General features: G+C 41.0%; 2 protein-coding genes across 2 annotated transcripts in view; one reads left to right on the forward strand and one right to left on the reverse strand.

The window, feature by feature from the left end:
* LOC139370044 (zinc finger protein 345-like) overlaps positions 1-27,833 on the reverse strand; it is a 637,497-nt gene that overhangs the window by 176,345 nt on the left and 433,319 nt on the right. The gene's annotated exons all lie outside the window — the stretch shown is intronic.
* The window catches only part of LOC139369974 (zinc finger protein 271-like), a 30,518-nt gene that overhangs the window by 1,378 nt on the left and 1,307 nt on the right, over positions 1-27,833 (forward strand). Inside the window, exons 2-8 of the mRNA XM_071109256.1 lie at positions 3,598-4,015; positions 4,184-4,341; positions 11,524-11,692; positions 22,570-22,889; positions 23,351-23,448; positions 23,645-23,822; positions 26,012-26,014. Of these exons, the coding sequence (XP_070965357.1) occupies positions 3,598-4,015; positions 4,184-4,341; positions 11,524-11,692; positions 22,570-22,889; positions 23,351-23,448; positions 23,645-23,822; positions 26,012-26,014 (1,344 nt within the window). The remainder of the gene's footprint in view (positions 1-3,597; positions 4,016-4,183; positions 4,342-11,523; positions 11,693-22,569; positions 22,890-23,350; positions 23,449-23,644; positions 23,823-26,011; positions 26,015-27,833) is intronic.

The raw sequence follows: 27,833 nt of genomic DNA on the forward strand, positions 1-27,833 counted from the left end.
AGAGAGGAACCAATAGACCATATAAAACCTTGATAAAAGTTCGCTTTAGAGAGAGAGTTTCAAGATGATCCAATGTAAGCTGCTTGTTTTACAAAAACTTTTCCTTAAAAATGATGACCTTTCAATCTTTACCAACGACATGCCAACGACATTTGAGTAAAGCCAGTGTGTCTGTATGCGGATGACTCAACACTGTACACGTCAGCTACCACGGAAACTGAAATGACAGCAACACTTACAAAGAGCTGCAGTGAGTTTCAGAATGGGTGTCAAGGAATAAGTTAGTCCTAAATATTTCAGATTACCTTAAATTACATGGCCTACTATGCTAATTCTGTAGCGGTATTGTTAGAGGGGGGTAAAGAAATATTTTGTTGGAGCGCCAGGCAGGTATTGACCCTAGTTATTAAAGTTAGTTATTACCTGTTATAACATTATTATTAAATATTATTAAAACTGAAAGGATGAGAGTAGAATAGAGTAGCGCTTCCAGACACATTCTAAACATGGAGTCTTAAAGGAGGACTGTAGCATCTAATGATGAAACATTATGGAGTCTTAAAGGAGGACTGTAACATCTAATGATGAAACATTATGGAGTCTTAAAGGAGGACTGTAACACCTAATGATGAAACATTATGGAGTCTTAAAGGAGGACTGTAGCATCTAATGATGAAACATTATGGAGTCTTAAAGGAGGACTGTAGCATCTAATGATGAATTACTATGGAGTCTGATGCTTTAAAGGAGAAGTTTACCCAAAATCCAGAAACTCCTAGGTGATTCCATACATTGAAACTAGTCCAGTGGATTTTTTCCCTCTCCCTCTCTCTCCCTGTAGTGCTGTACTGAAACAGCTGCTCTCCCTCTCTCTCCCTGTAGTGCTGTACTGAAACAGCTGCTCCCCCTCTCTCTCTCCCTGTAGTGCTGTACTGAAACAGCTGCTCTCCCTCTCTCTCCCTGTAGTGTTGTACTGAAACAGCTGCAAAAACGTGACTCGTGACGTTGCTGGATGCGGGCCTCGCTCTGCTGCTTTGCCAGTTAATTTGTTATTTTATTACAGCTATGGCCTTTGTCTTTCACCTGGAGTTGTTTATTTATGTCTGAGAAAAAAAACACCTTTCAACTCATAAAACATATACAAAATAAACTCAGCAAAAAAAATTACGGATCTTTTTCAGGACCCTGTCTTTCAAAGAAAATTCATAAAAATCCAAATAACATCACAGATCTTCATTGTAAAGGGTTTAAACACTGTTTCCCATGCTTGTTCAATGAGCCATGAACAATTAATGAACATGCACCTGTGGAACGGTCGTTAACCTGATGGGAAAGGTGTTCCGCTAGCGGAACCCCACGACAACATTCCGCTGAAAAGGCAGCGAGCGAAATTCAAAAATATTTTTTAGAAATATGTAACTTATGTAATATGTAATACAGCAAATGAAAGATAAACATCTTGTTAATCTACCCATGGTGTCCAGATTTCAAAAATGATTTACAGCGAAAGCACAACATATGATTATGTTAACTCATAGCCAAGTCCTAAAAACACACAGCCATTTTTCCAGCCAAAGTTAGCAGTCACAAAAAGCAGAAATATAGATAAAATGAATCACTAACCTTTGAGGATCTTCATCAGATGACACTCATAGGACATCATGTTACACAATACATGTATGTTTTGTTCGATAATGTGCATATTTATATCCAAAATCTCAGTTTGCATTGGCGCGTTACGTGCAGAAATGTTTTGATTCCAAAACATCTGGTGAATTTCCCAGAAATACTCATAAACATTGATAAAAGATGCAAGTGTTATTCACAGAATTAAAGATGGACTTATCCTCTATGCATCCGCGGTGTCAGATTTAAAAAAAAACTTTACGGAAAAAGCATAATCTGAGAACGGCGCTCAGTACCCAAAAACAGCCAAAGACAACTCCGCCATCTTGGAGTCAACATTAGTTTGAAAAAACACTAAAAATATTAACTTACCTTTGATGATCTTCATCAGAAGGCACTCCTAGGAATCCCAGTTTGACAATAAATGACTAATTTGTTCCATAAAGCCCATTTAGCCACTTGTTGTTAGCGTGTTCAGCCCAGTAATCCATCTTCATGAGGCGCGACCATTTCCTCCATGACAAAAACTCAAAAAAGTTCCGTTACAGGTCGTAGAAACAAGTCTGCAAAACATGTCTGCAATCAATCTTTAGGATGTTTTTAACATATCACCTATAAGGTTCCAACCGGAGAATTTCATTGTCTGAAGAAAAGCATTGGAACGGGAGCTAACTCTCTCGGGAGCGCGCGTCATGAGACCCAGGCTCTCTGCCAGACCACTCACTCAAATAGCTCCTATGAGCCCCTCCTTTATAGTTGAATCTTCAAAACAGGTTCTAAAGACGGTGACATCTAGTGGAAGCCATAGGAAGTGCAAGCACATCCATAACTATCAGGGATTTAAATAGGCACTGTTTTGAAATTCGACTTCTCACTTTCTGTTTGGATTTCTTCTCATGGCCTGCCATATGAGTTCTGTTATACTCACAGGCATCATTCAAACAGTTTTAGAAACTTCAGTGTTTTCTATCCTGGTCTGGCGTCGTTATATGTGGTCTGTGGTTGTGAGGCCAGTTGGATATACTTCCAAATTCTCTAAAACGACATTGGAGACGGCTTCTGGTAGAGAATTGAACATTCAATTATCTGGTAACCGCTCTAGTGGATATTCCTGCAGTCAGCATGCCAATTGCACGCTCCCTCAAAACTTGAGACATCTGTGGCATTGTGTTGTGTGACAAAGCTGCACATTTTAGAGTGGCCTTTTGATATCCCCAGCACAAGGTGCACCTGTGTAATAATCAAGCTGTTCAATCAGCTTCTTGATATGCCACACCTGTCAGGTGGATGGATTATCTTGGCAGAGAATAAATGTTAACTAACAGGGATGTAAAAAATTCTGCAATCTTTTGTTTCAGCTCATGAAACATCCAACACTTTACATGTTGTGTTTATAATTTTGTTTATTGTAGTTACTATCAGTTTTAGGAACATCTTTCCAAATATTTCACCTTATTTTTTACTTTACCCAAAATATGACATCAGCGATAGTCAAAATGTTGAAAACCTGTGAACGTCTAAAACAAGAAATCGGGCCATTTAAACATTGTGTCGAACCCTTTCGACAAAGGGGAGATGTTACTGATGTGCTTTGTGTCTTCGAATTAAAAATTAGTTTTTGACTATCACACAAAATTACTTCTTTAGTTATTTTATGTTTAAGGAAGTGTGTAGGTCACATTCTGTATCATACAGCCATGAAAGTTATATATTTAGAACCACCTGTTCAATTGGAATATAGCAAAGTCTGTGTCTTCAGTGTGCTAGAACTGTTTAGTTTTTTGTGTTCTGACTTGTAAAACAGGATGAATAAAATAAGTAGTGTAAACATATAAGTAATTACCAGGAAGCTCTACATGTGTTTTGCCTCAGGTTATTGAGAGATCTGGGATTTACTCTCGTAGCACTGTTGTTTTATCATGTGGAGATTTCATTTGGGTCTCTATTTTAAAAAAACACTGTCTTTGGCAGGAGAAAGACCAGACTCAGAGGAACCAGAGCCAGGGACGTCCAAACCAGCAAGACGACACCAGTGCTCCCACTGTGGAAAGGGTTGGAACAAGTTAAGTGAGCTTAAACGACATGAGATAATACACACAGGGGAAAAGCCTTATGACTGCTTCCAGTGTGGAAAGAGTTTTAAAGATTTAGGGAACCTGAAACGACATGAGAGAATTCACACAGGGGAGAAGCCTTACCACTGCTCCCAGTGTGGCAAGTTTTTCAACCAGTCAGGGGAGCTGAAACGGCACGAGAGAATTCACACAGGGGAGAAGCCTTACCACTGCTCCCAGTGTGGCAAGTTTTTCAACCAGTCAGGGGAGCTGAAACGGCACGAGAGAATTCACACAGGGGAGAAGCCTTACCACTGCTCCCAGTGTGGAAAGAGTTTTAACCTTTTAGGGAACCTGATACGGCATGAGAGAATACACACAGGGGAGAATCCTTTCTACTGCTCCCAGTGTGGAAAGTGTTTCAACTGGTTAGGGGATCTGAAAGAGCATGAGAGAATACACACAGGGGAGAAGCCTTTTTACTGCTCCCAGTGTGGAAAGTTTTTCAGCCAGTCAGGGGGGCTGAAACATCATGAGAGAATTCACACAGGGGAGAAGCCTTACCACTGCTCCCAGTGTGGAAGGAGTTTTAGCCAGAAAAACAACCTGAACCAACACGAGAAAATACACAGAGGGGAAATGCATTACCACTCCTCCCTGGGTGCAAAGCATTTGCCCATTAAGGAAGCCTGAAAGAACATGACACAGAGGAGAAGGCTTTACAGAAGCTCAGACTTTGGGAAAACATATTACTCATAACAATCACTTAAACGTCATTAGAGAATCCACACAGGAAAGAGAAATTACTTCTCTTAGCATGTATATTTCACATCTCATTGACCTACAATTCATCAGAGAACATACACAGTGCACCTGTTGTCTTATATTGTTGACTGATAATGTGTTTACCTGTTTTTACCAGATGAAATTGCTTCTTCCAATTATTGATAAACATGTACCTGTTAAGAAACTGACTGTTAGAACTGTTAAGGCTCAGAAGCCAAAGAAATTCCCCTACCCAAGAGTGGTAAAGCGGCCTTTACTGGTTCTAACAGCAGACCTATAAACTTGCTGCCAGCTCTTAGCAACCTGTTGGAAATTGTGTTTGAACAAATACAATGCTATTTCTCTGTAAACAACTGAACAACAGACTTTCAGCATGCTTATAGAGAAGGGCACTCAACATGTACTGCACTGACACAAATGTCTGATGATTGGTTGAGTGAAATTGATAAGAAGATTGTGGGAGCTCTATTGTTAGATTTCAGTGCAGCCTTTGATATTATTGACCATAACCTGTTGTTTAGGAATGTTTTTGCTATGGCTTTTCAACCTCTGCCATAATGTGGATTCAGAGGTATCTATCTAATAGAACTCAGAGGGTTTTTAATGGAAGCTTCTCTAATGTCAAACATATGAAGTGTGATGTACCGCAGGGCAGCTCTCTAGGCCCTCTACTCTTTTCTATTTTTACCAATGGCCTGCCACTGGCATTAAAAAAAGCATGTGTGTCCATGTATGCTGATGATTCAACGATATAAGCACCAGCAACTTGAGGAGACTAAATTACTTGGCATTACTTAGATTGTAAACTGATATTATCTGTTTGATACTGCTGTACTGTTGGACTTAGAAGCACAAGCATTTCACTACACTCACAATAACATCTGCTAACCATGTGTATGTGACCAATAACACCTGCTAAACATCTGTATGTGACCAATAACATCTGATAACCATGTGTATGTGACCAATAACATCTGCTAACCATGTGTATTTGACCAGTAACATCTGCTAACCATGTGTATGTGACCAATAACATCTGATAACCATGTGTATGTGACCAATAACATCTGCTAACCATGTGTATGTGACCAATAACATCTGCTAACCATGTGTATGTGACCAATAACATCTGCTAACCATGTGTATGTGACCAATAACGAAGAAGACCATCAAAATGTATTGGAAAGGAGCATCAAGCTCAACACATTAACTTTCACCACCCTGTGAAGTTCATCATTTATTTAATCTGTAGCCTAATAAACTGCATGGGTTCCTAAATCGTAGTGGGAGGACCACACAATATATAATCACGTGACTCCAAGTTAACTAAGATATGATCGTTATTAAATCAATATTTCTGCATAAAGGATTAATGCCGCCATTTCTCATTTATACATTTTTACTGACACAAAAAGACCTCACCATGTCAAACGAAGTAACAAATCGTCTGTCGGCATTTAGAAAAGTATACAGTCATATCCTGTTTCCATCAGCCCGGTCATTACTTTGGAAATGGTTGGATCAATATCCACCTTCATGATATGGATGAAGCCTGATTTGGAATGTCTGAGTAGTTCTATATGATGTCATAATACACCCCTCCGATAATCAAGTGATGTTCAGATGTGATGCATTTGCTCCATTGTTTACATTTAAGTTGGAGGCCCACTCTGATGATGTATGTCTTACATAGTGGGGCTTTAAATGAAAAGTATGGTGACATCTTAGTGGGGCTTATAATGAATAGGATTATTAATCATAAACTCCTATAGCAACAATACACTGTGGCTTTGACTTCAAGAAGAGAATGGGCTGATGGGTGGTGGTGCTACTCTATAGGTTAGGCTGTCCAATGTGAATGTTCAATACACACAATAGGTTGATCGGTAGCTAGTTAGCGAGCTGTCCAGTCTAATACAAATGTTCAATACACACAATAGGTTGATCAGTAGCCAGCTAGCTGCTACGTCTTTAGCCGGACAGCTAGCTAACACGGCTAGCTAACATGGCTAGCTATCAACAAAGTCAAAATGGACTCCAGGCCTGGTGGTGGCAGTAGTGCAAATACAACCACTGTTTACCGGAGCTTCCTGAGTGAAAAATAATTTGGCTATATAAAGAGGGCACGACAAACCCTAATCCCCCTCAGGAGACTGAAAAGGTTTGGCATGGGTCCTCAGATCACAACGCAGGGCCAGACGGATTACCAGGACGTGTACTCCGAGCATGCGCTGACCAACTGGCAAATGTCTTCACTGACATGTTCAACCTCTCCCTGTCTGTAATACCAACATGTTTCAAGCAGACCACCATAGTCCCTGTGCCCTAGGACACCAAGGTAACCTACCTAAATGACTACCGACCCATGTCACTCACGTATGTAGCCATGAAGTGCTTTGAAAGGCTGGTCATCTCTGTGAAGATGGGAGAACCTTCCAGAAGGACAACCACCTCTGCAGCACTCTGCCAGTCTGGCCTTTATGGTAGAGTGGCCAGACGGAAGCCACTCCTCAGTAAAAGGCACATGACAGCCCACTTAGAGTTTGCCAAAAGGCACCCAAAAGATTCTCAGACCATGAGAAACAGGATTCTCTGTTCTGATGAAATCAAGATTGTACAATGGCCTGAATGCCAAGCGTGACGTCTGGAGGAAACCTGGCACCCTCCCTACGGTGAAGCATGGTGGTGGCAGAATTATGCTGTGAGGATGTTTTTCAGCGGCAGGGACTGGAAGGCTAGTCACAATTGAGGCAAAGATGAACAGAGTAAAGGACAGTGAGATCCTTGATGAAAACCTGCTCCAGAGATCTCAGGACCTCAAACTGGGGCGAAGGTTCACCTTCCAACAGGACAACGACCCTAAGCACACAGCCAAGATAACACAGGAGTGACTTCAGGACAAGTCTCTGAATGTCCTTGAGTGGCCCAGCCAGAGCCCGGACTTAAACCTGATCGAACATCTCTGGAGAGACCTGAAAATAGCTGTGCAGCAACATTCCCAATCCAACCTGACAGAGTTTGAGAGGATCTGCAGAGAAGAATGGGAGAAGCTACCCAAATACAGGTGTGCCAAGCTTGTGTTGTCATACCCAAGAAGGCTTGAGGCTGTAATCACTGCCAAAGGTGCTTCAACAAAGTACAGAGTAAAGGGTCTGAATACTTATGTAAATGTGGTATTTCAGTTCAAATTCCTAAAAACATGTTTTTGCTTTGTCATTATGGGTTATTGTGATGTCATTATGGGTTATTGTGATGTCATTATGGGTTATTGTGATGTCATTATGGGTTATTGTGATGTCATTATGGGTTATTGTGATGACGGAAAAACTTAATTGAATCCATTTTAGAATAAGGCTGTAACGTAACAAAATCTGGATTTCCGAATGCTGTCCTCTCCAAATGTAGCTGTATTTTATTGGTTGGAATTGTTTTAAGATGGCCATACTGTGGATTATTTAGCTGTTTGATTTTTAATTCTAGGACCCCTTTATATATATATATGTATATATATGTAATACCAGTCAAAAGTTTGGACACTTCAAAACCTTAGTCCTTAAAAAAAAAGAAAAATCCAGTTATTAAATGTGTTTTCAATGCATTTCTATGGGCAATATTAGTAAAGCCCAAATTCAATATTTAATTTATTTATTTATATGTATATACAGTACCAGTCAAAAGTTTTTTTACTCATTCCAGATATTTTCATTATTTTTACTTTTTTCTGCTTTGTAGAATAATAGTGAAGACATCAGAACTATGAAATAACATATATAGAATCATGTAGTAACCAAAAAAGTGTTAAACAAATCTAAATATATTTTATGTTTGAGAGTCTTCAAAGTAGCCACCCTTTGCCTTGATGACAGCTTTGCACTCTTGGTAATGTAGAGAAAAGTTAAAATAAAGAAAAACCCTACAATGAGTTGGTGTGTCCAAACTTCTGACTGGTACTGAATATAGATTTATATAGATATATTTAAATCAAATATTGAATTTGGGCTTTACTAATATTGCCCATAGAAATGCATTGAAAAACACATTTAATAACTGGAAAAAAATACATATATTTGTTTTAAGTAATAAGGTTTTGAAGTGTCTGTCCTATATCTAGGCGATATAAGAAAGCTCAGGTAATATTTTATATTGTTTTACATATATTTAACCCCTTATTTTGGGGGGCACAAAACTACCTCCGTACTTCCATGTGTGTGTATAGGTTACCTTCAAATGAGTTCCGATGATCAACATAGAGAACACACTTTCCCAAACCTCTCTACAACATCCCCAACAAACACCTTCACAACCCTCCCAGTAACATCCCCTACAAACACCTTCCCAAACCTCTCTACAACATCCCCAACAAACACCTTCACAACCCTCCCAAACCTCTCTACAACATCCCCAAACACCGCCACAACCCTCACAAACGTCTCTACAACATCCTGACATCTGAAGATATCAGTGGTCACTCTTCATCAAGAGCAGGTATGATGAATCCCTCATCTCAGACATTACAACTAATGTGCCGTGAGATTAAATGCTGTAATGTTGGAGGAAATCAATTGTAACTGTTCATGCAATGGACAAATCTTTCTCTCTAGATTATCCTCCATTAGACTCTCCTGGTGCAGGACAGAGTCAGAGTGCTGGTAATTTTCATGTCTACTGATTTCAATGGTGTCAGAAGTCTCAGAAGTGAAAAGTGATGCGTAGCACCAGATTTAGCCAACAGCTCATTTACATCTGTCCAAGGGAAGATTTGAGGCCATCTAGATGTGTCTCTCTGAGGCCCACCGGAACTGTTGCTATGACCTCTGATCACTTTCTTACTCAGTCTCTCCTTTATTATGCATCTTCTGTCTGTCAGCTGACAGACCCTACCAACCAACTGACCAACCTTTTAACCTACCTTACCTTATTAAAATCCTTTTCGGGTTACTTTGTGCAATTTCCGCCTGAAAACATACCCTAATCTAACAGCCTGTAGCTCAGGCCCAGGAGCAAGGATATGCAAATTCTTGGTACCAAAGAAAACACTGAAGTTTGTGTAAATGTGAATTGAATGTAGGAGAATATAACACAATAGATCTGGTAGAAGAAAATACACAGGTGTTTCTCTGTTCTTTTAATGTTGTCGCATCTTTAAAATAAACAAGAACAGCCAAACATTCAGCTATGATACTGGGGCTAATTTCAAATAAGAACATAAGTAGGCAACAGTATTTGACCAAAGTTTCAGACAGATACTTTCAGGAATGAGTGAGGTACATGCCATTGAGCATGAAGTCACCCAGGTGTCCTTCACAATGTACCCAAGTGGCCGAATTGGAACATCGAAACATTGATGCAAATAACTATATACAAAATACAAAACATTATTCAAACATACCCGGAAAAATTGAAGGAAAAAAATGAATATTTAAAAAAATGGAAAATAACAAGGGTAACTATTTACACTCAATGTTCAATAATGTGAAGACCCTCTACACAATATTGTGCTGCTGATGCCATAGCCCATAGCAGTCTCTTTCTGCTGTGAAGCAGAGGGTCACTGAACAGGTGGCGCAGCCGACAGAGGATTTCTTTTTGCAAAGAGCACAACGAAGCCTCCTTACTAAGCCCCTTTTGCACTCATTCCTGCCTGCAATAAGGAATTTAAGCATGTGCACACCACTGGTTGATGGAGCAGAAGGGACAGAGGTAGAGGGGAATGAAGGTGCTACAGTGCTGTAGCTAGCAAGCTCCTGGATGAGCTGCTCCCTGAATGCTAGCTGTGAGATGGGGGGCTGTCCACAGCTCTTGGCCATTTCCTTCTGGAGGATGAAGGCATTCACCACAGCAATGTCAATGAAATGATAAAACAATGTCTTGTACCATTTCATGTTTTTGTGGAGAACATTATAGTATCCTATCAGCGCATATGATAGGCCCACACCTCCCCCCATGCTCTTGTTGTAGTCCTTTACTGCAGTTGGAATGGAGACATTTTTGGTGGTCCATGCCCCTGAAGCGTCCTTTACACGCCTGACGACGTGATCACCACTGAAGGACTTGTGGATAGTGGAGCACATCGCCATCTCTCTGGTGTCCATCCACTTCACAAACAGCAGGCCATCTTCACGGATCCATCTCATGGTACCCCGCTCAGCCTGCTTAGGCATGTCGTTCACCCTGGTTTTCGGAAAGCCCACTCTGTTGGTCAGAATGGTGCCACAGGCCCACATCTCCAGCTTCCTCAGGTCTGTGAACAGGGTAGGGCTTGTGTAAAAGTTATTCACAAACAGTTTGTAGCCCTTCCCTAGCAGCTGAAAATCTAATAACTGCATAACAGAGTCATAGCTAAATCCCTTACCGGTCGCACAACTGTTCTTACCCTCATAGACAAAAAAATTGCACGTGTATGCACACGCAGAATCGGCCAAAACAAACAGTTTGTAACCCAATTTAGTCGGTTTGTTACGCATGTAGTGTTTTAGGCCATTTCTGGCCTTTGAGGCTACCATCCTCTCATCTATGGAAAGGTTCTGGGCAGGCTGAAAATAAGTATTGCAGGCCTCAATGATGTCGAGGTAGAGAGGTTTAATTTTGCAGAGCTTATCAAACCTTGCCGTGCCTCGTTTTGTCTCGTTGTCCTTATCAACTTCTGGGTCACTGATATGAAGCGCCCGTGAGATTGTCAGAAACCTTTTGCACGACGTGGTGGGGAAAGGCAGTTGATAGAGGGGTGCAGATTTCCAGTAGTCCTTCAGGGTTTTTAGCTTCACAAGACCCATGTAAATGACCATAGAGAAGTAACAAAAAAGATCTGACCTGGAAATGGGCTTCCATGTCTCTTTCCTGCCTTCCTGCTTCTTAGCTCCATACTTATTAGTGTTCAACACCAGGGAATCAACAACTGCCGAGGTGAAAAACAACTGAAAAAGTTGCATGGGGCTGTACTTGGCGTTCATGTCCAGCTGAGGACCTGGTGGCCTCGTTGGTCTGAAAATTGGAGGCGGTGGAGCCACATCCTCCTCCAGCACAGAGTGCCAACGACCCTCCTCCGCACTGCCAGCAGGTTCCACACTTCCCTTCCTCCGCTTCTTTGTCACCGGCTCCACACCTCTTGATGGCCGGGCGGGGGTAGGTGTGGTGCCGGAGACAGCAGGGGTCCGGCTGGATGGACCAGCTTCAGTGGGGGATTTGCACCTTGGCAGTATGGGCTCCCAATCAGAATCGCTGGGACTGTGAAATAAAGACACAGATTATATATAGAGTAAGTAAACATCCACTAAGGTGAGGTGTTGTATTTTATCTAAACATGGAATGGACATGTAAAAATATATGTAATATATACAGACACACAGATACACCACAATGTAGAGCAATGTTTACTTTATACATATGTGTACTTTATATTTCATGTCCTATTTTATATATGGCAAAAAATATATATATATATATATATATCTCAAACAACTCAAATGAATAATATTTAATATGATTCATTTCAAACAACGTTACTCACCAATCCAACACAGAATCTTCTCCATTTAGAGTGAAAAGAATAGTCACTGTCTGGTCTGACTCATCTTGTAATAATTCACTCTCACTATCTCTATCAATCTCATCAATGATATCATGTAGATCTGTATACTTTGTCTTTGCCTTCGATTTTAAAGATTTACTTGCCATAATTATTCTCTGAAATGCTGCACGTAACCAGCGTGGCTGCCTCGTAGAGTTTTCAATGGCGAATGGTTGAACGATCATATCATTGGTGCGCAATTAGGTCATTGTTTGCCGTGTTCAAATCAGTTCCTTTCGGTCAATATGTCCCGGAAAAGAACCATGAAGTGTGGTTGTTTTACTAACAAACAGAGGATTGCAATGAAACCAAACATGACTCGATAAACGTCCGTTTAGATTGAGTAATTACATCGAACGTTACGTCCAAAGTTGAAGGACACGGAATTTACGACAAGTGTTTCCTGTTAGGCTATAAAAATGGATTATATGGAACAAAACGACACTATTGTTTTGTCGTGACCTTTAGTGTTGCCAAAAGAAGAAGATCTTCAAAAGGTAATTGATGAATTTTATTGCCATTTCTGATCGATAATCACATTTGCAGTAAAGCTTTTTGAATTCTGACATGGTGGCTAGATTAACCAGAGGTTTAGCTTTCATTTGGTGTATTGCACTTATGATTTAATTGAAGTTAAATATTTATAATAATGACATTTCGGGCAATTTTTGTTGAAACGTTTCCCTAGAGGAACGCCTGTCCTTGACTTCATGCATGTGACCAGTAGCCCCTGCCATGCACAGAGTAATGGTGAGGCAGAGAGAGCTGTGAAAGCAGTCAAGGGACTGCTGAAAAAAGAACAAGGATCCATACAGGGCTCTGTTAGCTTACAGAGTTACACCACTGCATTATGGGCCGTCGCCTGCCGAGCTCCTGATGGGCAGGAGGCTGCGTTCCCCATTGCCTGTCTCGCCGGCTCAGCTTAAACCCCGATGGCCTAACAGGAAGGCCTTCGCTGAGAGGGACAAACGGCTGAAACAAACGCAAACTGGAGACTTTAAATCGGAGACACCGTGCTAAGGAGAGGCCAGAGCTGACCGAAGGTCAACGTGTGTGGATTACAAACTCAAAGACACCAGCAATAGTGCTGAGGAAAGCGGATGCCCCACGCTCTTCCAGATCTACCAGCCACACAGACTGAGGCCACAGAAAATGCACAAAAAGAGGGTGAAGGAGAGAGAATGCTCACAGAGCCAAAAGCGCGCCCAGAAAGGGATGTGAAGCCACCAGTGGCTGAAAGACTATGTTACGTGGAGAAAACATACTGCTGGGGAACATACCCAGCAAAAAGAGACTGTACCTAAGTTAATGTTCATACTGTGTGATTGAATGCCTTCATACGGTTTCAGGATGGGAATTAGCATGTTAGAGAATAATACTGGTTTCCAAATTGCATTTCAGTTATGCTTCAGTGGTTATGCATGTTGAGTTCTTGTTCATGGGAGAGGGGAAGATGTAGTAGGATGTCCCTTGGGGGTATCCGTACCTATGTAGGACATGCGAGGGTTAGGTTAATAAACAGGCTGGAGCTAGAACCTCGTTGTCGCGCGTCCTTATTTTAGATCATACTACAGTTTGACATGTTTCTACAAACTTTTATTGTACTTTTAAAAAACCTTGTCTGGACTTTGTGCCCGCACCTTGTGCATTCGGATTACTGGACTAAACGTGCGAACAAAAAGGGTTTTTTTTGGTCATAAAGAGGGACATTATCGAACAAAACAAACATTTATTGTTTAACATGGAGACCTGGGAGTGACACCAGATGATCAGAGGTAAGTGATTAATTTTAATCGCTATTTCTGACTTTTGTGACACCTCTCCTTGGTTGGAAAATGGCTGTATGGTTCTGTGGCTAGGGGCTGACCTAACAATTGTTTGGCGTGCTTTCGCCGTAAAGCCTATTTGAAACAGGACAATATGGCTGGATTTACAACAAGTTTATCTTTAAAATGGTGTATAATACTTGTATGTTTGAGGAATTTTAATTATGGGATTTCTGTTGTTTTTAATCTGGCGCCCTGCAATTACACTGGCTGTTGTCGAGGTGGGACGCACTTGTACCAGAGAGGTTAACAAGAAATTTGTGGAGTGGTTGAAAAACGAGTTAAGGACTCCAAACTAAGTGTATGTAAACTTTGACTGTATGTGTGTGTGTGTGTGTGTGTGTGTGTGTGTATATATATAAATAAATATGCAACCATTTAAACAACTGCATTAGCATGAGAAGTAAAAACTTGTTTTACTTACTCAAAACTCTGGTCACTCGCAGAGTCCTCATCCATTCCTTCTGTGTCACTCTGTTGGTCAATTTCTGCAATAATATCATCAAAATGATTATACTTGGACTGAGATTTAGCTTTTCCACTCTTAGTAACCATGTTTAACTTTTTCAGACTTGAGAAGTCTGTAGAAGAGAACGAACTGCTGTGAAACGTAAACTACCGTGCATCTGGTTTCCTTTCACCAGAGAATGAACTCTGTTGTGCACAGCTCTAGCATGATGGCTGTTTGTCCTACAAACGGCGTTCACATACTGCTGGAAATCCCAGCTCATTGGCTATCTAGCTAGGTTTCAAAACGATAGGTGGTCATTGGTTCAAGAACCTTCATGGGCTAATTCAGGTCTTGTATAGCCAATACGTAATGTAGAATCATGAAACATGTTTGGTTGCCTTCTAGAGTGTCTGAGGATTGCACAGAAACCGAACTTGAGCGTGTTAAGCTATGTTTGATTGCTAATAAATTTTGATTTCAAAAAATTTTTTGTTAAAAGTTGAAAGAGTCGGAATTCATGCAGAATACTGTTTACAACACGGATCGTGTTAGGATATACATGTCCTTTTGTCAATTAAAATAACATTAAATTTATCATAAATACAGTGTAGACATTGCTAATGTTGTAGCGGAAAATGGCTGATTATCTACATAGAGGCCCATTATCAGCAACCATCAGTCCTGTGTTCCAATGGCACTTTGTGTTAGCTAATCCAAGTGTATCATTTTAAAATGCGAATCGAACATTAGAAAACGCTTTTGCAATTATTTTAGCACAGCTGACAACTGTTGTTCTGATTAAAGAAGCCATAAAACTGGTCTCCTGTAGACTAGTTGAGTATCTGGAGTATCTGATTGTCGATGTTATTTTAATGGACCAAAAAAATGATTTTCTTTCAAAAACAAGGACATTTCTAAGTGACCCCAAACTTTTCAACGGTAGTGTATATATAGAAATACATGTTTAAAATTTGCATCAATTGATTGGTCGAAAGAACAGATGGCTAAGTCAAACAAGATTTTTATTAGTCGGGGACAGCCCCACTGGTAAAAGATACTAGTCCATCTTCATGTCAACTAACAGAACTCTGCTGGTTGTCCAGGTAACAGATACCAGTGGGAAGATCTATAATTTTTGTTCAAACTAAACTACAGCACTTACTTTGATGAGTCAAATCTGATCCTTTCTTCTCTTCTCCTCCTCTCACAGTTCCACTCAGCCCCGTTGTTTTCCTGCAGTCCACCAGCAGCACAGACAACCTCTTCCTACCCAGCAGTAAGGTACTACCGGGAGAGGCACGAAACGGGGAGGGAGGAGGGGCTAGCGTTGTCCTGGTAACCATAAAGAGGGGACACAGACGCATATCATTATGGATGCTGAAGTCACTGTTGAAAAAGTGCTTTACAGAAGCCCAGACCAGACCCCGAGAGCAAGCTGTATGCTAGACCAAACCAAGCTGTACCATCTGGTGTTCTGATCTGGAGAGACTCTTCTCTGCCTCGTCAGCATCAGGATGTTGTTGAGGCTCCCCAGAGGATCCACAATAGTCATGCCTGTCTCCTGCGTGAATGAGAACATCAAACAGATGTTAAACTTATCAACTTCTATAGCAATCACAGAGTCTTACAGGAGGAATGAATACATATCTAAAAGGGGACTAAATTAGCCACTTTAATTGTGTTTTTTATATTGTTTGTGATCAGTGGTGTAAAGTACTTCAGTAAAAATACTTTAAAGTACTATTTAAGTAGCTTTCCGGGGAATCTGTACTTTACTATTTTTGACTAATTGTACTTTTACTTCACTACACACATAAAAAAAAATTACTTTTTACTCCATACATTTCCCTGATCCCAAAAGTACTCAATACATTTCGAAGGATTAGCAGGACAGGAAAATGGTCCAATTCACTCACTAATCAAGAGAACATCCCTGGTAATCATTACTGGCTCTGATCTGGCGGACTCACTAAACACACGTTTCAATTGTAGATTGTCAGAGAGTTGGAGTGTGTCCCTGGCTATCCGTCAATAAAATAAAAACAAACAAGAAAATGGCACCATCTGGTTTGCTTAATATAAGGAATTTCAAATTATTTATATACTTTTGATACTTCAGTATATTTTAACTTTTACTCAAGTAGTATTTTACTGGGTGACTCACTTTTACTTGGGTACTTTTCCCACCACTGTGATGCAAATGTAAAAGGGCCGTTCCACAAAATGGGTGCATTTTGCGTCCACTTGATATTTTAAGTAGAAATGCACTGTATATTATATTTTAAAACCCGGCTATACTAGAATAAGTGCACTTTAATATAGACCACATAGAGAATTCAATAAATCCATTTTTGAAGTTCCAAAAATATATGTACCGATGGCAGATTGCCCCTTAATAAACAATTCCTACAGTACTGAACAACATATTCAAATGTAGAACTTCAGTACAATGCCTCTTTAAAAACAACTGCATAGTTTGTGCCCGTTTTTAAGACAGTACTCACTGGTGGTAATCGGATCTTCAGTCTCATTTTTCACTCCCAAAACGTCTTCCTCTTTTATTGAGATATCCTCCTCTTTTACTCCAAAAGGGTCTTCCTCCTCTTTCAATTTTACGGCATCTTCCTCCTTTTTGATTCTGTAAGGTTCTACCTCTTTTTCCACTTTGACAATCTCGTTCCCATATTCCTCTTTCACTGTAATATCATCCTCTTGTTTCAACGTGATAACCTCCATATTCATTCTTCAAGCTTCTTTGCCTCCTTTCACCAGTTACTTTCTCCGTCTAGATTAGTGAGTTTATGCTCCGGGAGATTAGCCTAGTGCAGTATCAATGTAACACATTTGCTAATTTAACAAGCAAATTACGTTTAAATGAACCAGTAGATATGTAAACCGAATTATGTTGAAAACACTAAGAGTAATATACACAAGATTGGTCTAAAGAGCTCCAATGTTTCGGTTTTAGGTTTGCTAGCAAAGCACAGCGTGGTTAAATCAGAAGCCTTTTGTCGCGGTTGAAGAAGCCTCCTGTCCCGTCCACTAGATTATACGTCACGCAAGAAGCATCACCTGAAAAATTCATATCGCCATCTGCTGACTGGAGTGGGTAACGCAGACTGGAAAATATGAACTACAATGTTCAGTCTGGCAAGCAATGTCATAAGAAGTCATTTAAAAATAACCAGATGTTATGTTCTTACTTCTTACAGCCAATACTTTCCTCCAGGATTGGCCTGCCTATTAGGCAGGATTAGGTATGTATATAGACTCTCTTTTTTTTCTACTGTGTTATTGACTTGTTAATTGTTTACTCCATGTGTAACTCTGTGTTGTCTGTTCCCACTGCTATGCTTTATCTTGGCCAGGTCGCAGTTGTAAATGAGAACTTGTTCTCAACTAGCCTACCTGGTTAAATAAAAGGTGACAGATAGAATAGGGTGGCATACTCTGAGCTACATTGACCAAGGCTCATCGCGAACAACACATAACACTTCCTATGGTGGCATATGGGCTATTTAGGCGAGTGTTGGTGTCTCCCATCTCCACAGAGGAACTCTATATATCTTTCAGAGTGACCATCAGGTTCTTGGTAACCTCCCAGACCAAGGCCCTTCTCCCCTGATTGCGCAGTTTGGCCAGGCGGCCAGCTCTAGGAAGAGCCTTGGTGGTTCCAAACTTTTCCTTTTAAGAACGATGGTAGCCACTGTGTTCTTTGGGAACTTCAATGCGGCATATTTTTTGTTGTTGTCTCCCTTCCCCATATCTGTGCCAGCGCTCTACGGACAATTCCTTCCACTTCATGGCTTGGTTTTTGCTCTGACTTGCGCTGTAAACGATGGGACCTTATATAGACAGGTGTGTGCCTTTCCAAATCATGTCCAATCAACTGAATTTACCACAGGTGGACTCCAATGAAGTTCTAGAAACATCTCAAGGATGATCAATGGAATCAAGATGCACCTGAGCTCAATTTCGATTCTCATAGCAAAGGGTCTGAATACTTATGTAAATAAGTTATTTCTGTTTAAAAATACATATACATTTGTAATACTTTCTAAAGGCACTGTATGTATAAACATATATTTTCCTTTGTTTTCCACTAACCCTATCACCCCTTCCCTAATTGGAGGAAACGAATGCACAACAACTTTCAGGCTTCTATGTCCAGCTTATACGTACCATGTACATTTTACAGACAATGTGTTATACAATAGTTATATTTAGTTTGTTTTTAATCCTATCCTCAGTTACCCTAAACCTCTCCCATCTATCTCTGAAGACCATCCAGTCCTATCCTTCAGTTACCCTAAACCTCTCCCATCTATCTCTGAAGACCATCCAGTCCTATCCTTCGTTACCCTAAACCTCTCCCATATATCTCTGAAGACCATCCAGTCCTATCCTTCAGTTACCCTAAACCTCTCCCATCTATCTCTGAAGACCATCCAGTCCTATCCTTCAGTTACCCTAAACCTCTCCCATCTATCTCTGAAGACCATCCAGTCCTATCCTTCAGTTACCCTAAACCTCTCCCATCTATCTCTGAAGACCATCCAGTCCTATCCTTCAGTTACCCTAAACCTCTCCCATCTATCTCTGAAGACCATCCAGTCCTATCCTTCAGTTACCCTAAACCTCTCACATCTATCTCTGAATACCATCCAGTCCTATCCTTCAGTTACCCTAAACCTCTCCCATCTATCTCTGAAGACCATCCAGTCCTATCCTTCAGTTACCCTAAACCTCTCCCATCTATCTCTGAAGACCATCCAGTCCTATCCTTCAGTTACCCTAAACCTCTCCCATCTATCTCTGAAGACCACCCAGTCCTATCCTTCAGTTACCCTAAACCTCTCCCATCTATCTCTGAAGACCATCCAGTCCTATCCTTCAGTTACCCTAAACCTCTCCCATCTATCTCTGAAGACCATCCAGTCCTATCCTTCAGTTACCCTAAACCTCTCCCATCTATCTCTGAAGACCATCCAGTCCTATCCTTCAGTTACCCTAAACCTCTCCCATCTATCTCTGAAGACCATCCAGTCCTATCCTTCAGTTACCCTAAACCTCTCCCATCTATCTCTGAAGACCATCCAGTCCTATCCTTCAGTTACGCTAAACCTCTCACATCTATCTCTGAATACCATCCAGTCCTATCCTTCAGTTACCCTAAACCTCTCCCATTTATCTCTGAAGACCATCCAGTCCTATCCTTCAGTTACCCTAAACCTCTCCCATCTATCTCTGAAGACCATCCAGTCCTATCCTTCAGTTACCCTAAACCTCTCCCATCTATCTCTGAAGACCATCCAGTCCTATCCTTCAGTTACCCTAAACCTCTCCCATCTATCTCTGAAGACCATCCAGTCCTATCCTTCAGTTACCCTAAACCTCTCCCATCTATCTCTGAAGACCACCCAGTCCTATCCTTCAGTTACCCTAAACCTCTCCCATCTATCTCTGAAGACCATCCAGTCCTATCCTTCAGTTACCCTAAACCTCTCCCATCTATCTCTGAAGACCATCCAGTCCTATCCTTCAGTTACCCTAAACCTCTCCCATCTATCTCTGAAGACCATCCAGTCCTATCCTTCAGTTACCCTAAACCTCTCCCATCTATCTCTGAAGACCATCCAGTCCTATCCTTCAGTTACCCTAAACCTCTCCCATCTATCTCTGAAGACCATCCAGTCCTATCCTTCAGTTACCCTAAACCTCTCCCATCTATCTCTGAAGACCATCCAGTCCTATCCTTCAGTTACCCTAAACCTCTCCCATCTATCTCTGAAGACCATCCAGTCCTATCCTTCAGTTACCCTAAACCTCTCCCATCTATCTCTGAAGACCATCCAGTCCTATCCTTCAGTTACCCTAAACCTCTCCCATCTATCTCTGAAGACCATCCAGTCCTATCCTTCAGTTACCCTAAACCTCTCCCATCTATCTCTGAAGACCATCCAGTCCTATCCTTCAGTTACCCTAAACCTCTCCCATCTATCTCTGAAGACCATCCAGTCCTATCCTTCAGTTACCCTAAACCTCTCCCATCTATCTCTGAAGACCATCCAGTCCTATCCTTCAGTTACCCTAAACCTCTCCCATTTATCTCTGAAGACCATCCAGTCCTATCCTTCAGTTACCCTAAACCTCTCCCATCTATCTCTGAAGACCATCCAGTCCTATCCTTCAGTTACCCTAAACCTCTCCCATCTATCTCTGAAGACCATCCAGTCCTATCCTTCAGTTACCCTAAACCTCTCCCATCTATCTCTGAAGACCATCCAGTCCTATCCTTCAGTTACCCTAAACCTCTCCCATCTATCTCTGAAGACCACCCAGTCCTATCCTTCAGTTACCCTAAACCTCTCCCATCTATCTCTGAAGACCATCCAGTCCTATCCTTCAGTTACCCTAAACCTCTCCCATCTATCTCTGAAGACCATCCAGTCCTATCCTTCAGTTACCCTAAACCTCTCCCATCTATCTCTGAAGACCATCCAGTCCTATCCTTCAGTTACCCTAAACCTCTCCCATCTATCTCTGAAGACCATCCAGTCCTATCCTTCAGTTACCCTAAACCTCTCCCATCTATCTCTGAAGACCATCCAGTCCTATCCTTCAGTTACCCTAAACCTCTCCCATCTATCTCTGAAGACCATCCAGTCCTATCCTTCAGTTACCCTAAACCTCTCCCATCTATCTCTGAAGACCATCCAGTCCTATCCTTCAGTTACCCTAAACCTCTCCCATCTATCTCTGAAGACCATCCAGTCCTATCCTTCAGTTACCCTAAACCTCTCCCATCTATCTCTGAAGACCATCCAGTCCTATCCTTCAGTTACCCTAAACCTCTCCCATCTATCTCTGACGACCATCCAGTCCTATCCTTCAGTTACCCTAAACCTCTCCCATCTATCTCTGAAGACCATCCAGTCCTATCCTTCAGTTACCCTAAACCTCTCCCATCTATCTCTGAAGACCATCCAGTCCTATCCTTCAGTTACCCTAAATCTCTCCCACCAATTGACTATGATTTTTCAAATCCCCAGTAGTGCTGTCTGCAGAGTTAGCTCCAGGTAAATGTTGCCATTCCTTCACCTGCGACCAAAAACAAGCCACATATGGACAGTACCAAAACAAAATATCTAAAATGATCAAATTATTCTGTCTCTTCGTAGCTAAATCTGCAGAGGTTCATAATTTTCTTTAACCAATTTTGGTCTTTAATTATTATTATTTTTTTCACCTTTACGAATGCACTGTACAAACATCACATTGAATATTCCCCTCACATTTGAAAAGCTCCATGAGGAAGAAAGGCTTCCTAGATTATCTTTTAGATGTTCTGTCTTCAGGATGTTCTGGGTTGATGGCTGTTTGAGAGGGAGGAGCAGTTGAGTGAGCTGGGGCATTTTATTGCCCTGCCTCTGGGAGCCTGACAGCTTGTGACATGATGAGAGAGTGGAAGAGGGTCTACCTGTAAGATATTCAGGCAGGCGAATTTAACAATGGTTAGAATAACTATGGCAAAAAATGAATACAGATTATACCACCATCCAAAAGGGCACTTCAGAGACTGGAAGGGCAAAGGGGCATGTGCTCTACAAAGGTAGAGCCCTATCTGTCCACGTCCTATCTGTCCTTAAACAAAGTGGGCACTGCTTCATGTGGCAACAGCAACACTCACCTAAATAGCCCATATGTCACTGGGTGAGTTTTCATAATTTTTGGGCAGCATTATATGAGGTGTTATTATCTGTTGTTAGCGATGAGTTTTGGTCAATTTAGCTTGGAATATGCTACCATTGTCAATCTGTCACCTAATCCTACCTAATGAGCAGGCCAAACCTGGAGGAAAGTATTGGCTGTAAGAAGGAAGAGAAGACATAACATCTGTTTCTTTTTAAATTACTTCTTATGACATTGCTTGCCAGAATAAACATTAATTAATATTTTTCCAAACTGCGCTACCCACTCCAGATGGCGATATGAGTTTTTGAGGTGATGCTTCTTGTGTGACGTATAATCTAGTGGACGGAACTGGAGGCTTCTTCAACAGCGACAAAAGGCTTTCTGATTCAACCAACGTGGTGGTTTGCTAGCGAACATTAAACCGAAACATTGAAGCGTTTAAGACAAATCTTGTGTATATTATTCTTAGTGTTCTAAGCACAATTCTATTTACATATCTACTCGTTCATTGAAACGTAGATTGCTTGTTAAATTAGCTAATGTGGTAAATTGATACTGCACTAGGCTAATCGCCCGGAACATGAGCTCACTAATCTCGACGGAGAAAGAAGCTTTCAGGATGAAAAGGGAGGAAGAGGAGGCTATCACATTGAAAGAAGAAGAGGATGATATTACAGTGAAAGAGGAATATGGAAAAGAGGTTGTCAGAGTGGAAGAGGAGGAGGTAGAAGCTTTCAGAATCAAAAAGGAGGAAGATGCCGTAATATTGAAAGAAGATGAAGAAACTTTTGGAGTAAAAGAGGAAGAGGCTATCTCAATTAAAGAGGAGGAGGAAGACATTTTGGGAGTGAAAAAGGACGAGGCTGAAGATTCGATTAAGACCAGTGAGTACTGACTTTAAAACGGGCACAAAATATGCATTTCTTGAACTAATGTGGGGTTTGAAAAGGGGCATTCTACTGAAGTTCTACACTTTAATATGTTGTTCAGTACTCAATACATTGTTAAAGGTGCTATCCGTCATTGGTACATATATTTAGACTGTTATATTAGATTTAATGAAATATCCACATAGTCCACATTAAAGTGCACTTCATTAAACAGGCTTTTCAAATTCAACATTGGTGCATAATTTATACTTAAATGATCAAAGGGACGCAAAGGGCACCCATTTTGTGGAACGACCCTTTTACATTTGCAACACAAACAATATTTTAGGAAATCACGATGAAAGTGGCCATTATAGGCACTTTTTTTGAATACATATTCATGCCTCTTGTAAGACTCTGTGATTGCAGTAGATGGTCATAAGTTCATCATCTGTTTGATGTTCTCGTTCATACAGGAGAGAGACATGACTTTCGTGGATCCTCTGGGGAGCCTCAACAACATCCTGATGCTGACGAGGCAGAGAAGAGCCTCTCCAGATCAGAACACCAGATGGTACAGCTTGGTCTGGTCTAGCATACAGCTTGGTCTGGTCTAGCATACAGCTTGGTCTGGTCTAGCATACAGCTTGGTCTGGTCTAGCATACAGCTTCCTCTATCTGGGTCTGGGTTTCTGTAAGGCACTTTATGACAACAGTGACATCAGCATCCATAATGATATGTGTCTGTGTCCCCTCTTTATGGTTACCAGGACAACGCTAGCCCTTCCTCTCTCCCGGAGTCCCCGTGTCGTGCCTCTCCCGGTATTGGCTTACTGTTGGGTAGGAAGAGGTTGTCTGTGCTGCTGGTGGACTGCAGGAAAACAACGGGGCTGAGTGGAACTGTGAGAGGAGGAGAAGAGAAGAAAGGATCAGATTTGACTCATCAAAGTAAGTAGTTTAGTATGAACAAATACAATAGATCTGCCCACTGGTATCTGTTACCAGGACAACCAGCAGAGTTCTGTTAGTTGACATGAAGATAGACTGGTGGATATGGATGTTATGAATATCATAACACTGAAAAAGGATTCTGCCAATGAAAAGAAAGAAACCAATAGACCATATAAAACCTTGATGAAAGTTAGCTTCAGAGAAAAAATGTCAAGATGATCTATTTAACTAATACTGGAGGAAAGCTGTCATCAGGCTGCCCACTCAAGAGAAAGCTTCAAACTGTAACCAGTGCCTGCAACCTGGTTCAGGTTATCAGTCAACCTACCAGGGTAGTTACAAACAGTAGAGGAATGAAATCATCAACATGGTTTGATCATATCTTTACTAATGCTGCAGAAATGGGTTTTAAAGCAGTATCCAGATCCATCAGATGTAGTGATCACAATATAGGAGCCATGTCTAGGAAAACCACAGTTCCAAAGCCTGGGACTAATATTGTGTATAAGAGGTCATACATTTTTTTGTAGTGATTCCTATGTTGTTAATGTAAATAATATTTGTTGGTCCGTGGTGTGTAATGATGAGCAACCAGACACTGCCCTTGACACGTTTGAAACTGCTTATACCAGCTACTAATAAGCAGCACCCATTAAGAAAATTACTGTAAAAACTGTTAAATCCACGTGGATTGATGAGGAATTACAAAATGGTATGATGAAGAGGGAGGCAAAAGAGATGGCATATAGGTCTGGCTGAATAACTGATTGGCAAACCTATTGCAAATTGAGAAATCATGTGACTAAACTGAATAAAAAGAAGAAAGTACACAATGAAACAAAGATAAATGACATGAAGAATGATTGTAAAAAGATGTGGAGCATCTTCAATGAAATTTTGGGCAAAAAAAATCTACAATGACAAGTCACCGGTGTCTGACAACGTGGATGGAAAATTGAGGATAATAGCGGCCGATATTTCCATTCCTATTTGCCTTGTCTTTAATTTAAGCCTACTAGAAAGTGTGTGCCCTCAGGCCTGGAGGGAAGCTAAAGTCATTCCACTACCCAAGAATAGTAAAGCTCCCTTTACTGGTTTAAATAGCCAACCAATCAGTGCGGCTTTTGACATTATCGATCGTAGTCTGCTGCTGAAAAAACGTATGGCTTTACACCCCCTGCTATACTGTGGATATATAATTCCAAAAAAAGCTAACCTTTATTTAACTAGGCAAGTCGGTTAAGAACAAATTCTTATTTTCAATGACGACCTAGGACTGCCTTGTTCAGGGGCAGAACGACAGAGTTTTACCTTGTCATCTCGGGATAAGATCCAGCAACCTTTTGGTTACTGGCCTACCGCTCTAACCACTAGGCTACCTGCCGCCCCAGAGCTACCTGTCTAACAGAACACAGAGAGTGTTCTTTAATGGAAGCCTGTACAACACAATCAAGGTAGAATCAGGAATTCCCCAGGGCAGCTGTTTGGCACCTACCTTTTTCAATCTTTACCAACGACATGCCAACGACATTTGAGTAAAGCCAGCGTGTCTGTATGCGGATGACCCAACACTGTACACGTCAGCTACCACGGAAACTGAAATGACAGCAACACTTACAAAGAGCTGCAGTGAGTTTCAGAATGGGTGTCAAGGAATAAGTCAGTCCTAAATATTTCAGATTACCTTAAGTTACATGGCCTACTATGCTAATTCTGTAGCGGTATTGTTAGAGGGGGGTAAAGATAAAGTTTTGTTGGTGCGCCAGGCAGGTATTAACCCTAGTTATTAAAGTTAGTTGAATAGAATCCCTGTAGTGCTGTCCTGAAACAGCTGCAAAACGTGACTAGTGACATTGTGTGTGTTTTGTGTGACAAAACTGCATATTTGAGAGTGGCCTTTTATTTTCCCCGGCACAAGGTGCACCTGTGTAATAATCAAGCTGTTCAATCAGCTTCTTGATATGCCACACCTGTCAGGTGGATGGATTATCTTGGCAGAGAATACATGTTAACTAACTAATGTTAACTAACAGGGATGTAAAAAATTATTGTAGTTACTATCAGTTTTAGGAACATCTTTCCAAATATTTCACCTTATTTTTTACTTTACACAAAATATGACATCAGCGATAGTCAAAATGTTTAATCTATGAACGTCTAAATAATAAATTGGGCCACTAAAACAGCAGGTGTCGAACCCTTTCAACAACGGGGAGATTTTACTGATGTGCTTTGTGTCTTCAACTTAAAATCAAGTTTTGGACTTCCACTTAAAATGTCTTATTTACTTATTTGATGTTTAAGGAAGTGTGTACAGTCGTGGCCAAAAGTTTTGAGAATGACACAAATGTTATTTTTCACCAAATCTGCTGCCTCAGTTTGTATGATGGCAATTTGCATATACTCCAGAATGTTATGAAGAGTGTTCAGATGAGTTGCAATTAATTGCAAAGTCCCTATTTTCTATGCAAATTAACTGAATCTCCCCCAAAACTGGAAGCTTCAAAAGGAGGGTGGTGCTTGGAATCATTGTTCTTCATATGTCACCCACGGTTACCTGCAAGGAAACACGTGCCGTCCTCATTGCTTTGCACAAAAAGGGCTTCACAGGCAAGGATATAGCTGCCAGTAAGATTGCACCAAAATCAACCATTTATCGGATCATCAAGAACTTCAAGGAGAGCAGTTCAATTGTTGTGAAGAAGGCTTGTTGATTCAGCTGCGGGATCGAGGCACCAACAGTACAGAGCTTGCTCAGGAATGGCAGCAGGCAGGTGTGAGTGCATCTGCACGCACAGTGAAGCGAAGACTTTTGGTGTCAAGAAGGACAGCAAAGAAACCACTTCTCTCCAGGAAAAACATCAGGGACATACTGATATTCTGCAAAAGTTACAGGGATTGGTGAGACTGCTGAGGACTGGGGTAAAGTCATTTTCTCTGATGAATCCCCTTTCCGAATGTTTGGGGCATCCGGAAAAAAGCTTGTCCGGAGAAGGCAAGGTGAGCGCTACCATCAGTCCTGTGTCATGCCAACAGTAAAGCATCCTGAGACCATTCATGTGTGAGTTGCTTCTCAGCCAAGGGTGTGGGCTCACTCACAATGTTGCCTAAGAACACAGCCATGAATAAAGAATGGTACCAACATTCATGTGTGAGTTGCTTCTCAGCCAAGGGTGTGGGTTCACTCACAATGTTGCCTAAGAACACAGCCATGAATAAAGAATGGTACCAACACATCCTCCGAGTGCAACTTCTCCCAACCATCCAGGAACAGTTCGGTGACGAACAATGCCTTTTCCAGCATGATGGAGCACCTTGCCATAAGGCAAAAGTGATAACTAAGTGGCTCGGGTAACAAAACATCAGTATTTTGGGTCCATGGCCAGGAAACTCCCCAGACCTTAATCCCATTGAGAACTTGTGGTCAATCATCAAGAGGCGGGTGGACAAACATAAAAAAAAACACAATTCTGACAAAATCCAAGCATTGATTATGCAAGAATGGGCTGCCGTTAGTCAGGATGTGGCCCAGAAGTTAATTGACAGCATGCCAGGGCAGATTGCAGAGGTCTTGAAAAAGAAGGGTCAACACTGCAAATATATACACTGCATCAACTTAATGTCATTGTAAATAAAAACCTTTGACACTTATGAAATGCTTGTAATTATACTTCAGCATTCCATAGTAACATCTGACAAAAATATCTAAAGACACTGAAGCAGCAAACTTTGTGGAAATTCATATTTTTCATTCTCAAAACTTTTGACCACGACTGTAGGTCGCATTCTGTATCATACAGCTATGAAAGTTATATATTTAGAACTCCCTGCTCAATTGGAATCCAGTGACGTCTGTGTCTTGAGTGTCCTAGAACTGTTTAGTTTTTTGTGTTCTGACGAAAATAGAATGAATAAATAAGTAGTGTAAACATTGTCAGTAATTACCAGGAAACTTTACAACATTTGTTTTAAAATCACACTGAGATTGTTAAAACGGGCCTTAGGTTA

Source organism: Oncorhynchus clarkii, chromosome 17, assembly GCF_045791955.1.
Source record: "Oncorhynchus clarkii lewisi isolate Uvic-CL-2024 chromosome 17, UVic_Ocla_1.0, whole genome shotgun sequence".
Lineage (NCBI taxonomy): Eukaryota > Metazoa > Chordata > Actinopteri > Salmoniformes > Salmonidae > Oncorhynchus > Oncorhynchus clarkii.